General features: G+C 48.3%; 1 protein-coding gene across 2 annotated transcripts; it reads left to right on the forward strand.

The window, feature by feature from the left end:
• The first annotated feature begins 845 nt into the window (after positions 1-845).
• On the forward strand, positions 846-11,376 carry Eif2b5 (eukaryotic translation initiation factor 2B, subunit 5 epsilon). Of its 2 annotated transcripts, none has more exons than XR_384555.4 (16): positions 846-1,147; positions 2,236-2,360; positions 3,415-3,600; positions 3,681-3,858; positions 3,955-4,035; positions 4,294-4,371; positions 4,581-4,893; positions 6,696-6,841; positions 7,250-7,407; positions 7,513-7,614; positions 8,179-8,286; positions 8,432-8,522; positions 9,059-9,182; positions 10,079-10,204; positions 10,760-10,870; positions 11,012-11,374. XR_384555.4 is itself a non-coding variant. In NM_172265.2 (16 exons), the coding sequence occupies exons 1-16, from the start codon at positions 965-967 to the stop codon at positions 11,069-11,071; spliced, it is 2,154 nt and encodes a 717-aa protein (NP_758469.1). In that variant the 5' UTR covers positions 868-964; the 3' UTR covers positions 11,072-11,376. The 2 variants fall into 2 exon arrangements, 1 of the variants encoding a protein (NP_758469.1); NM_172265.2 differs by having other exon boundaries at positions 868-1,147; positions 7,250-7,391; positions 11,012-11,376.
• Positions 11,377-12,673: the final 1,297 nt, after the last annotated feature.

The raw sequence follows: 12,673 nt of genomic DNA on the forward strand, positions 1-12,673 counted from the left end.
CATTTGCATTGCAGGTTCCAGCAATGGTCAGAGTGGGTCAGGGTGACTTTCTTTGAATTAACACTCTTTGAACCCAGGAAGCCGGTGGGTGGAGGAATGTCGCTATCTGTTTTATGATTAGCATACCTTGGAGCACTGAGTTTACTACTCTTTCAGAACCATGGGAGTCAGATGAGCTCCAGCAGCAGTTTTTCCACTCACTAGTTGGGCGTGCTCCCTTGGTTCCGATTTGAGGGTTTAAGAAATGCCTGTCGCTCTAGGTCGTATTTCTGGCAAGGGGGGAGGGAGCACCCATAATAGGTGTGTGTTCAGTAAAAATCTACAGCCTGCCTCCATGTCCAGTATTTGTGCAGATCGTGGTTTCCCTCCCAAAGATGCCAGATCCCCTTAGATTACTAGACTGCAAGTGGGGAGCTTCATTTTATATTTAGATTTATGTGGATGAGTGTTTTCCACAGGCATCCAGTGCCCGGTCGAAAGTGTGTCGGACACCCTGGAATTGCAATTGTGAATAGTTGCTTGCTACCACGTGAGCGCCAGGCGCAGAACGTGGATCCTCTGCAAGAGCAGTAAGTGCTCTTAACTGTTGAGTGATCTCTCCAATCCCTGAGAACTACAAATTTTATCCTACTCTGGGCAGAGGAGCTGTAGGCTCCTGCCCAGCGATCACAAGCCTATCCAGCTCGCTGCCTTCTTAGCTTGTCCAATCCAACAGCACTCACTGACTAAGTAGACAACGGTGGGATCTCACCCCTCTGGGGTGCATACACCTCCCAGTAGCACCTACTGCGGTCAGCCACGCCCTGGTCTTGCACGGGGTGGGTGGGGTCTGCTGGTACACACATGCGCATTCCTTCCTCTTTCTCTCCCTGCAACTACACCTTCGCGTTTTGACTGTGAGTCCTTTTTGTCCCCTACTGCGTGCCGTGTGACTTCCCGGCGGACGTGCTGGCTGCGAAGCAAGATGGCAGCCACTGCGGCGGTGCCTGGCGCTGCGGCCGGCCGAGCGAGCAAACGCGGCGGCGGCGGCTCGGGCGGCGGGGGAACCCAAGGTGCGGAGGAGGAGCCGCCGCCGCCCCTCCAGGCAGTTCTAGTGGCCGATAGCTTCAACCGCCGCTTCTTCCCCATCTCCAAGGACCAGCCTCGGGTGAGCACCCGGCTCGCGAGCAGTCTGCCGGCCTCGAGGGTAGCGGGGCCGCAGGTTGCCACTGCAGCTGGTTAGTGAAGCGTGCTCTGGAAGTTACCCTCAAGTTGAGCTTATCTGGTTAGGAAAAGGTGGAGAGACCGACTGAAACCTCGGAGGCTGTCCGATCAGATGAGTAACTAGCACACATGGATTCTCGCAGGGCTATACACCCAGCCTTGGGAAGGATGGAGAGGGCTGTGTGTAGAATCAATGCTTGAAAGAAGGCTTCCCCGGGGGATTTAGTAGCACAAGAGGGGCCTCCACTGTCTTTAACCTTGCAGGACATGGGCAATTTAAAGAAATTGCTTTAGATAAAGGCAATGGTAATATATTCCTAAAGGAAAAAAGGCTAGCTCTCAGCAGGCTGTTTTCCTCCCATCTGCTGAAAGGGGACCCCAGTGGGTTGCCATCAGTCTAGGAATTACCTAGACATAGGAAATAGGCATTGCGCTTGCAGACTACTGGGTCGCTCAGCAATCCATAGTTCATTCAAATAGGGATTTGCCTTTGACTTAAGAATTCCTAATAGCCGGGCGTGGTGGCGCACGCCTTTAATCCCAGCACTCGGGAGGCAGAGGCAGGCGGATTTCTGAGTTCGAGGCCAGCCTGGTCTACAAAGTGAGGTCCAGGACAGCCAGGACTATACAGAGAAACCCTGTCTCAAAAAACCACAAAAAAAAAAAAAAAAAAAAAAGAATTCCTAAGGCTAACGACTGTTCATTTTTGACAAGTGTTTGAATGATTTCTGTGACTCTTAGTGGCAATAGAACAATAGAAGGAAATTCTATGAAGAAGACCTTAGTGCTTAGAGTTCTAGAGCTATGACTTAGGGCCAACATTTGTCCTTAATGCCAGCACTGGGCTCCTAGAACATGTTTGTGTCTGATACCATGCCTACTAGGCTCAAATTCCAGAGCCTTAGACTGACCCTTAGAGCCTGTTTGCTTTAGAATAAAAGGATAAAGTCGATTATAGTGTCTGCAAACCAAAGTATACCAAAGTATAATCCTGACTTGAAGATCTCAGACTTTTTCTTTCCTGCCCTATAGGTCCTCTTGCCCCTGGCCAACGTTGCGCTAATTGACTATACTCTGGAGTTCCTGACTGCCACGGGTGTACAGGAAACATTTGTCTTTTGCTGCTGGAAAGCTGCTCAGATCAAAGAACACTTACAGTAAGGCTTCATAATTTTTCCTTTCCAGGATTCTCCGTCTTTTTTCAGTTCTTCCAGGATAGAGTTGATGTGAGGAGGAGAACACTGAATCTGTTCTGAGCTCCTGTGAGGTTTAGTGTTCTCGTCACGTGTCCCGAGGTAAACTGCTGCAGCTTCCTTTGCCTTGAGGTCCCAGGGACCAAAATTAAAGGCTTGCCTGTGATTTTGAGTCTTTCTTTCTTTTTTTAATATATATTTTTTATTACGTATTTTCCTCAATTACATTTCCAATGCTATCCCAAAAGTCCTCCATACCCTGCCCCCCACTTCCCTACCCACCCACTCCCACTTTTTGGCCCTGGCGTTCCCCTGTACTGGGGCATATAAAGTTTGCAAGTCCAATGGGCCTCTCTTTCCAGTGATAGCCAACTAGGCCATCTTTTGATAATTTCTGAGTCTTTCAAAGTTTGTTCCTGTGAGTTTTGCTTTTTGTTTGATGGCTCCAGAGTGTATGTTATTGGAAGGGCATCTTTATTTTTCCACCAAATTTCCAAATACTGTCTGTATTTGGAACAAGCTCCTCCCCTCTGTGTCCTCCGCCCACCTTAGTTTCAAGCCCACAGTAAGTTCTTAAGAGATGCTTGTTAAAATTTGGAAGAGTTAGTCTGGGAATTTATGAGTTTGGGAAATAAAGACTAATATATACCCAACATGTTTTCCATGTTACGGTGTTTAAAGTTGATAGAGACTCAGAACAAGAAAGATGACATGAAAAAAAAAATATATGTTCCCAGAATACTTTTATACCCTAGATCTCATAAGCTCTTGAATTCAAACTCATATTTGAAGACAGGAGTCAAGTTATAGAAAGGAAATGGCCATATTTCTCAAACACATAAAACTAATGACACTAGACGCTGAAACCATTCATTATGGTTCATAGGACTCTTTGAAACCAGGGACGCTGGCAGGAGCCCAGGAAAGCCACAGAGGAGTATAAACGCTGGATGGAGGTTGAAGGCCAGGTCTGTGACCATCTGTTTAATTTACTGTTCCTCTCATCACTTTCCTACAGGAAATCCAAGTGGTGCCATCCTACGTCCCCCAACGTTGTTCGGATAATCACATCAGAGCTATACCGATCACTAGGAGACGTCCTCCGTGACGTCGATGCCAAGGCCTTGGTGCGCTCTGACTTTCTCTTGATATATGGAGATGTCATCTCAAATATCAATATCTGCAGAGCCCTGGAGGAACACAGGTCAGGCTGGGGAAGACTGCAGGACAAGACTTAGGGACCAGCAGAGTCCTAAGACTAACTGTGCCTCTGGTTCTTAATAGGTTAAGAAGGAAGCTAGAAAAAAATGTCTCTGTGATGACAATGGTCTTCAAAGAGTCGTCACCCAGCCACCCTACACGCTGCCATGAGGACAACGTGGTGATGGCTGTGGACAGCGCCACCAACAGGGTTCTTCACTTCCAGAAGACCCAAGGCCTCCGGCGCTTTTCCTTTCCATTGGTAACTGGGTGTCTGGGGAAGGAACTCGGGTAGGAGAAGGCGGAGCTGCGAGGAGAGAGGTGAGCTCAAGCCTCTGCCTGCCACTTCTCCCTTCAGAGCCTGTTCCAGGGCAGTGGAGACGGAGTGGAGATTCGATATGATTTGTTGGACTGTCACATCAGCATCTGCTCTCCTCAGGTGAACTCTCCAGAACAGGGCTGTGTAGCCAGAGTAGAGCTCTCGGGGGTCTGTAATTGCTCCCTTTCAAGGCCAGGGTATGCATCTTTTCCCTCTTTTTCTGACTTGTTGTATAGTAGAGAGGTACCATTACCTGACTCCCAGTATGCTGGGAACCAAATCTAGGGTTTTGTCCCACAGCCATTTCTGGGTTTCATAGCTCTCTGGGCTTGTTACTTGTAAAGTACTTAACCTTAGCGTGCTCTGTTTTCCTCACAGGTAGCTCAGCTCTTCACAGACAATTTTGACTACCAAACTCGAGATGATTTTGTACGAGGCATATTAATGAATGAGGAGGTGAGAAGAGCTTCCGAAACCTCTAGTAGAAAGGGTTTATCTTACTCTGGTAGCCTTTGGTTCCCTTTTGTGTTTCATTAAGCCTGAGAACGAAAGCTCTGGTCGTTTGACTATGTCAGTGAGAGGCGCTGAAAAGGCTTAGAAAGGTGACATGCTTGGGGTTCGTCTTCCTGCCTCGCTTGATTGGGTAACCACCCCTTCTCATTTAGGTCCTAGGAAACCAGATTCACTTGCATGTGACAACTAGGGAATATGGTGCCCGGGTCTCCAACCTACACATGTACTCAGCTGTTTGTGCTGACGTCATCCGCCGATGGGTCTACCCTCTCACTCCAGAAGTAAACTTCACTGACAGCACCACCCAGAGCTACACTCATTCCCGACACAACATCTACCGAGGGCCTGAAGTCAGCCTGGGCCATGGCAGCGTCCTGGAGGAAAATGTGCTTTTGGGAGCTGGCACTGTCATCGGCAGCAACTGCTCCATCACCAACAGTGTCATCGGCCCTAACTGCCATATTGGTGAGCACAGGTGGGGAACCCAGCAGCGGTCCTATAGATACGGGGCTGCAGTGTGTCTCCAGAAGCTAGGGAGGATGCCGAGGGACAATCCTATGAACAGGAAACTAGAGTGGCTATCATAAGGAAGGAGCAGAGGCATGGAGAGGTGGTTCAGTGTGCATTGCTCTTGCAGAGGACTCAGATTCTGTTCCCAGGATTCATAGCTCATAACTCAAGTGCAGGAGGAGCCAGTGACCTCTTCTGACCTCCTCAGGCACCAAACATGTGCTTTGTGTGCATACATAATTTGGGCAAAACACTCACACACATAACGTTAAATTGACTAAATCTTGGGCCAAAGGAACAAGAAAAAGAAAGAGTCCTCGTGCTTGCTGGTGCACACAGACCGAGTGCTGGGATTAAAGGCCTAAGCCACCACACACACCCACTGTTGCCCACACTTACAGTCCCAGCACCAGGAGATGGAGGTAGGAGGATTACAAGTTTGAGACCATCCTAGAACTGTATATCGAAATTTGTCTTAAACAAAATGGCAGGAGGGCAGGACAAAGGAAGTCAGTTGGCTACAGTTGTATATGATCCCATCCACTCTGGAGCATAGATTGCCTCAGGGCTGTATGGCCAGCTTGGTTTTTTTGAGACAGGGTTTCTCTACATAGTCCTGGCTATCTTGAAACTCTGTAGACCAGGCTGGCCTTGAACTAACAGAGCCGCCTGAGTGCTGGGATTAAAAGTGAGCACCACCACAGCTCTACCTAGTCTGTGTGTGACTCTTACATTCTGAAATGTCCTGTGTTCACATTTGGAGGCAAGTGGAGTTAGTGTGTACTAATGACCTTTGTCCAGTCGTAACAGCTTACAGAAGGCTTCTGCATGTGCTAGTTCTCCTGTCCCAGTAACATCTAATGTAAGGCAATGTTGGGACCTAAATGCTAGTTGTGGGCTCTTTTTTTTGTTTTGTTTTGTTTTGTTTTTAGAGATTTATTTATGTATGTGAGTACACTGTTGCTCTCTTCAGATACACCAGAAGAGGGCATCAGATCCCATTATAGATGGTTGTGAGTCACCATGTGGTTGCTGGGAATTGAACTCAGGACCTCTGGAAGAGCAGTCAGTGCTCTTAACTGCTGAGCCGTCTCTCCAGCCCTCTTTTTTTTTTTTTCTTAGTGTATTTATTATTGTTTTATGTGCATTGGTGTTCTGCCTGCATGTCTTTGTGGGGCTGTTAGATCCCCTGGAACTGAACCTACAGACTGCTGTGAGCTGCCATGTGGGTACTGGGAATTGAACCCCCGTCCTTTGGAAGGGCAGCCAGTGTTCTTAACCGCTGAGCCATCTTTCCAGCTCTCTCCATGTTTTTTTTTTTTTGCTCTCCTATAATCTTTGTATTCCTCTTGACATCTCACTTTGGTTGAAGAATATGAGACTAATAATAGTAGTAGACCTTAAAAGGACAACAGTAGGATTCATATTCCGTAATACACAGAGAGGTGGAGTCATTGGGTTCTCCTTGTAGGTGTGAACATGATTGTAATAAGGTTTATGGTTCATTCTGAGAAATCCTGAGGGTTCTCAGATTGAGCCATACATATAGTGTAAAATTATTGTAAATTTAGTAGAGGATGGTCACTTTGCTCTTGGGGCTAACCTTGGAAGGGACTGAATGTTTCTAATGTCAGCAGGTAGAATATCAGCTAGATGGGAGCTGGGCTGGGGCTGGTGTCAATCAGCCTGTCCTCTGTGAAGGACTCTTTCGGATGTGGGACCCTGAGTGACCGGAAGTCCTCCTCATTCTGAGCCAGGTGATAATGTGGTACTGGACCAGGCCTACCTGTGGCAGGGAGTTCGAGTGGCTGCTGGAGCACAAATACACCAATCTCTGCTCTGTGACAGAGCTGAGGTCAAGGAGCGAGTCAAACTGAAGCCATACTGTGTTCTCACTTCCCAGGTAAGGCTTATTCAGACTCTGCACAACCCCAAAATTGAATAGTGATTGTGCCAAGTCAAAGGGGACCATATTTCCCCCTGTAAACAAGACTGCAGTAAGAGCCCCAGTTTCTCTAACCTTCAGCTTAGCTTAGTATAAAACCAGAGCAAAACAAAAAACATTGTTCTGATTGTCAAGACACAGTTCTCAGCCGGGCGGTGGTGGCGCACGCCTTTAATCCCAGCACTTGGGAGGCAGAGACAGGCGGATTTCTGAGTTCGAGGCCAGTCTGGTCTACAGAGTGAGTTCCAGGACAGCCAGGGCTACACAGAGAAACCCTGTCTCGAAAAACCAAAAAAAAACAAAAAACCACAGTTCTCCTCAGTGCACGATGAAGTCTGGGCTACTTGATTCTTTTTTTCCTCTAAGGTGGTAGTGGGCCCAGACATCACGCTGCCGGAGGGCTCGGTGATCTCTTTGCATCCTCCAGATGCAGAGGAAGATGAAGATGATGGCCAGTTTAGTGATGATTCTGGAGCTGACCAAGAAAAGGAGAAAGTGAAGCTGAAAGGTGTGAGGCTCAACAGGTGTGGGGCATCTGTGCGTCTGTCTGTCTGTCCCATAGACAAGCATGTTCCCTTCTAGAGAGAGATGCTGCTGCTGGGCCTTCTCAAAGTCAGTGCCTTTTCCAGGTTACAATCCAGCAGAAGTTGGCCTTGAAGGCCAGGGATACCTCTGGAAAGCTGAGGGTGTGAACTCGAAAGAAGATGAGGAGCTACGGCAGAGTCTCTGGGGTGAGCTTGACCTTACACCTGCCTGCCTTCTACTTACTCTGAATAGTCTTAAGAACTTTGAATGCCTTGGAATCCAATTATTATTGGACCTTCAGTTCATTCTGACAGGACACACTGCTAGCTGTCGGTATCTTTTTGTTAAAACTCTGTGTGTGTGTGTGTGTGTGTGTGTGTGTGTGTGTGTGTGTGTGTGTGTCTATGTATTCAGGAAGTAGAGGTAAGAGGGTAACTTGCTGGAGTGGGTGCTCTCCTTCCACCATGTGGGTCCCAGAGACTGGTAGCAAGTGCCTTTACAGCTGAGCTTCGCCGGCGATCCCCTCCTTTCCTACACCCCCTTTTAAATGACAGGCTCTCATGGAGCCCACCCTAGCCTTGAGTTTGCCTTGTAGCTGAGAATGACTTCGAGCTTCCTGATCGTCTTGTGTCCATTTCCTTGGTGTATATAGTGCACAGCACACCTGATTTTTGTGTGGTGGTGAAGATCAAAGCCAGGCCTTTGTACATGCCAGTCACGCACTCTACCCACTGAGTGGGATCACTTGCTCCTCCTTTCTGTGTTCTTAGGACTCATGATCAAGACGGAGGAGGAAAGTGAGACTGAAAGTGAGGGAAGTGTGGATCCTGAGGAGCTGGACAGCCGAGCAGGCTCCCCTCAGCTGGATGACATCAGAGGTGTGAACACCGTGGGGACGTCTGTTCTCTGCTTCTAGCAGCTAGCCCCCGGCTCAGTTCCTCCCAGAAAGGCTTTGGGGTAAAGTCAGAGCTAGAGCCTTAGAGCAACGCATTCTGGAAAGCTATGTTTGCTTTTTCCTTTCAGTTTTCCAGAACGAGGTCCTGGGAACGCTGCAGCGGGGCAGAGAGGAGAACATCTCCTGTGAAAATCTAGTCCTGGAGATCAACTCTCTCAAGTAAGACCAACCCTTCCTGCGTCCTCCTGCTCCCTGCTTGCTCCCCTGCATTGCTGCAGGAGCAGACCTTCCCTCCCAAGCATTGCTTCCCTAGAAGGAGCCTGGGCAGAAGGCCAGGAGTGTTTGGAGCAAGGAGAACATTAACACCCAGCCTCAGCTTAGATTTCTGTCACGGTCTTTCTGGTCTTAGGGCAGTGAACCCCTGGAGCAGTGCTGGATCCTCTACATCTGCTGTAGCAAAATGGCCTCCCAGTATGAGGATACAGTTCATGGTGGCAGGAGTTGGATGCAGCTGTCACATGGCATCTGCAGTGAATCCTGGTGCTCAGCTCCTCCTGGGTGTTTTGGTTTTTTTTCAGCCTGAGACCCCAGTCCAGAGAACAGTGACACCCACACCTAGAATGAGTCTTCCCACCTCAACCCAATTTGGAAACTTGACACATGTGTCCAGCCAGAGATTTGTCTACTAGGGTGAATTTAGATCCTGTCAAATGGACCATCACTATTAACCATAATTCACACTCATCTCCCCACAGGCATGCCTACAACATTAGCCTAAAGGAAGTGATGCAGGTCCTGACCCTTGTAGTCCTGGAGTTCCCCCTGCAACAAGTCGATGGCCTGCTTGACCCAAACCGCTACTGTGCCTTGCTGCTTCCTGTAAGCAAAGACTGAGGTTGTGTGTGAAGGATTGAGTGGAGACTGCTAAACATCTTTGTACTGCTTGTCTCAAAAGGAGATAGGAGTAGGAAGGCTTGCTCTTGGGTATATGTTGCTTCTGGGTCTTTTCTCCTTGTCTTTGAAAATGGTTGGTTTCTAGAGGAGCATTAAGTTGTCCAGAGTCCAGTACCTTTTTTTTTTGTTTTTTTTTTTTTTTTGTTTTTTGAGACAGGGTTTCTCTGTATAGCCCTGGCTGTCCTGGAACTCACTCTGTAGACCAGGCTGGCCTCAAACTCAGAAATCTGCCTGCCTCTGCCTCCCAAGTGCTGGGATTAAAGGCGTGCACCACCACGCATGGCTTCCAGTAATATTTAATACTGAATGTTCTTTGAGAATCCTGAATTAAGAGCATTCCAGGCACCCCAAAAGGACATTCAGAAATAGTGCATTTGGCTGTTAGGGAACATAATCTGTAGTCCAACTCTTCCAGGAAGTTGAGGCAGCAGAGTTCCTGGAACCCAGGACTTAGAGACCAGCCAGGGTGACATAGCAAAATTCTGTCTCAAAGATCAAATAGTCTAAAACAACGTGAAGAACAGACCTGGTGTTACAGAGCCCACAGTGATTAGACCCAGAGCAAGATTAACCTCTAGGTTGGGAATAGGAATTTTGTGACAGTCAACAGCATTTATCTGACCCCCTTTTCCCTTTCCTGAGAAATGTCATCTTTTCCCCATCCTTGTGTGGGAACAGTTCCCAAATGATCCATGTCACCTGCGTCATCTCCCGCTTGTCCGTCCATGCCGTCACTGTTGATTGCCTTTGTTGTTCAGCTGTGGGGCATGCTAAGGAGTATGATACATTGCCACTATCACCACCCCCCTTTTTTTCCATAGCTGCTCAAAGCCTGGAGCCCTGTTTTAAGGAACTACATAAAGCGTGCAGCTGACCACTTGGAAGCATTGGCAGCCATTGAGGACTTCTTCTTGGAACATGAAACTCTCGTTACTTCCATGGCCAAGGTGAATTCCATCTCAAGCTTTGTATGCTGTGCTTGCCCTGAAACAGGCCTCCATGACCCCCACAGACACAAAACTGAGGTTAACTTGAGCCTAGCATAGTGTGTGTTCACTGCACCGTCTGTCCTTAGGGTTTACTTACTGCTGGAGTAATGCAGTGCAGAGCAGGCTGATGCTAGTGAGGCAGCCATGGGGCAGGAGGCGGCCTGAGGATGCACTAAACAGACACTCGGCAGGAGGTCCGTGAGCCATGCACTCCTGGTACTGCAGAGAGTGGTCCACTCCTTTCTTTGTTTTTGGGGGACAGTGATGATACAGTTTTTGGTTTTTCCCAAATTGGCCTTAAACTTGTTAAGTAGTTCAGTTCGGATTCTTGACCCTCCGCCTCCACCTCCCAAGTGCTGGAATTACAAGCATGTACCACTATGCCCACTCTCTTGTCTGTCTTGAAGAGGCTTCTTCATATGTGGTAGGAAGATGATAAGGTCGTCTCTTACATTATCCATCATCCTTGCTTAGATAGAGGGATCCTGAGACTCCCCTTTGCTGACTCTGTAGGTCCTGATGGCTTTCTACCAGCTGGAGATCTTGGCTGAGGAAACAATCTTGAGCTGGTTCAGCCAAAGAGACACAACTGACGAAGGCCAGCAGTTACGGAAGAATCAACAGGTACGCTGCCCTCTGCTCCCTGGATCCCGAGTCCTCCACTGGAAACTCTAGGACTCTGTGGCCAGAACTGTTTATCTGCTAACAGGAACAGTGGGAATGCGTGGTTCTCTCCTAGCAGCTGTCCCCTCTGCTTCCTTGCAGCTGCAGAGGTTCATCCAGTGGCTGAGAGAGGCAGAAGAAGAGTCATCCGAAGATGACTGATGGTGACTGCCAGATCCGTGCATCTCATTGGCTGTCCTCGTAACAAGAGAGCTGACAGAAAGCTAGCTACAGAAGCATGAGTGGCCACGGCAGACTGAGAATTATTGGAACGGAAGTTGCAACTACAGTATTCTTCCTACTGCTGGCAGCCATGTGCTGCTCGTCCTGACTGAAGTTAGGATGAGGGAAGTTAGACTGCGTTAGGGGAACTCTAGACAGACCCTGCAGTTGGGGGTGGGCCAGAGTAAGTACTTTGTGTTCCAGCTTTCCCTTGGGGAACAGTAAAGAGCAGCTGGTCCTCTCTGTTGTTTGTACTTGTTAATATTACAAAGGGGAGTGGACTGGGCTTCTCCTTGTGGTCAGCCAGGTAAGAAAGTACACGCACTCACTTAGCTGCTTTTAGCCAACCCCTGGAGGAGAGGGAGAAGGGTTGAGGTGGCCACAAGGTGGTGCCATGCTACCTAATTGATTCCATTCCCCTGGCTCATGGGACATGAATGGCTGAGCTGCCTTCCCATGCTCCATAGGCCAGTCTGACCTGTGACCCTGCAGTGGTAGGCCAGAGCCTATTTCTGTAGCTTTTCCTGGCCTGAACATTCTTCTACCGGAGGGCGAGGTGCCAGGTATATTTGAAGCCATCTGCTACTCCCCTTGCCTTTTCCAGTTGACCCACTTCTGGTTCTGTTAGACACTGGGCCACATTCATCTTAAAGGATAAGGAGATCCACCCAGTGTGGTGGTACACACCTTTAATCTCAGTACCCCGGAGGCAGAAGTAGGCAGATCTCTGTGAGTTCAAGGCCAGCCCGGTTTATAAGAGAGATACACAGAGAAACCCTCTGTATGGGTGGGAGACAGAGGAGAGGTGGATAAAGAAATGTTCCTGAGGTGTTATGAATCTTGCAGGGAGTAACTAAGAACTTTATAGAGCTCTGTGTGCTTGTCCTGTTCTCAGTGAAGGGGCACTGTCCAGGAGCAAATGCCAGGAGCAGACATGTTGGAAACACAGAAGTCCCTGTGCAGTGTGCTCTCACCTTGGCTCCATCCCTGAGAGGTACATTTTCTGATGAGATACGCACACTTCAGAGTCAGTCATCGAGGCAGAATTTGCTGCTGAGCTGACAACTAGAGTTTGTGGCTGTGCTAGACAGCTCCCATAACTCAACTCTCTCCTTTTGTCAAATCTTTGTTGCCCTCACATAGAGTAAGTTTTTCTTTTGACACTTAAACTATAGTACATGTCAAGGGAGTTACAAAGGCCATCACACACATGGCACTGTAGACAAGATAAGGGCCTTTGTTTCAGTTGAGTGCAAAGGAATAAGTTGGGTGGGGGGGGCACTGAACTCGAGGTACTGGTAAGTTTTTGAAAAGGAAGAACAAAAATCTTGGGACATACTAGTTAGCACTTAGAAAGCAGAAGTAAGAAGTTTAAGAAGTGCAGACTGGCCGAGGCTCTTGGAGACCGTGAGCAGACACAGGGTCTAATACCTGAAGAGCACACAGTGATGGCTGCCTGCACCTAATGGGACAATTCAAAAGCTACGAGCCATCTCTGAGCCATTCCAGATAGTGACACCGATCAGAAATGACAAAACTTTG

This window comes from Mus musculus, chromosome 16, assembly GCF_000001635.26.
Source record: "Mus musculus strain C57BL/6J chromosome 16, GRCm38.p6 C57BL/6J".
In the NCBI taxonomy this organism is placed as follows: domain Eukaryota; kingdom Metazoa; phylum Chordata; class Mammalia; order Rodentia; family Muridae; genus Mus; species Mus musculus.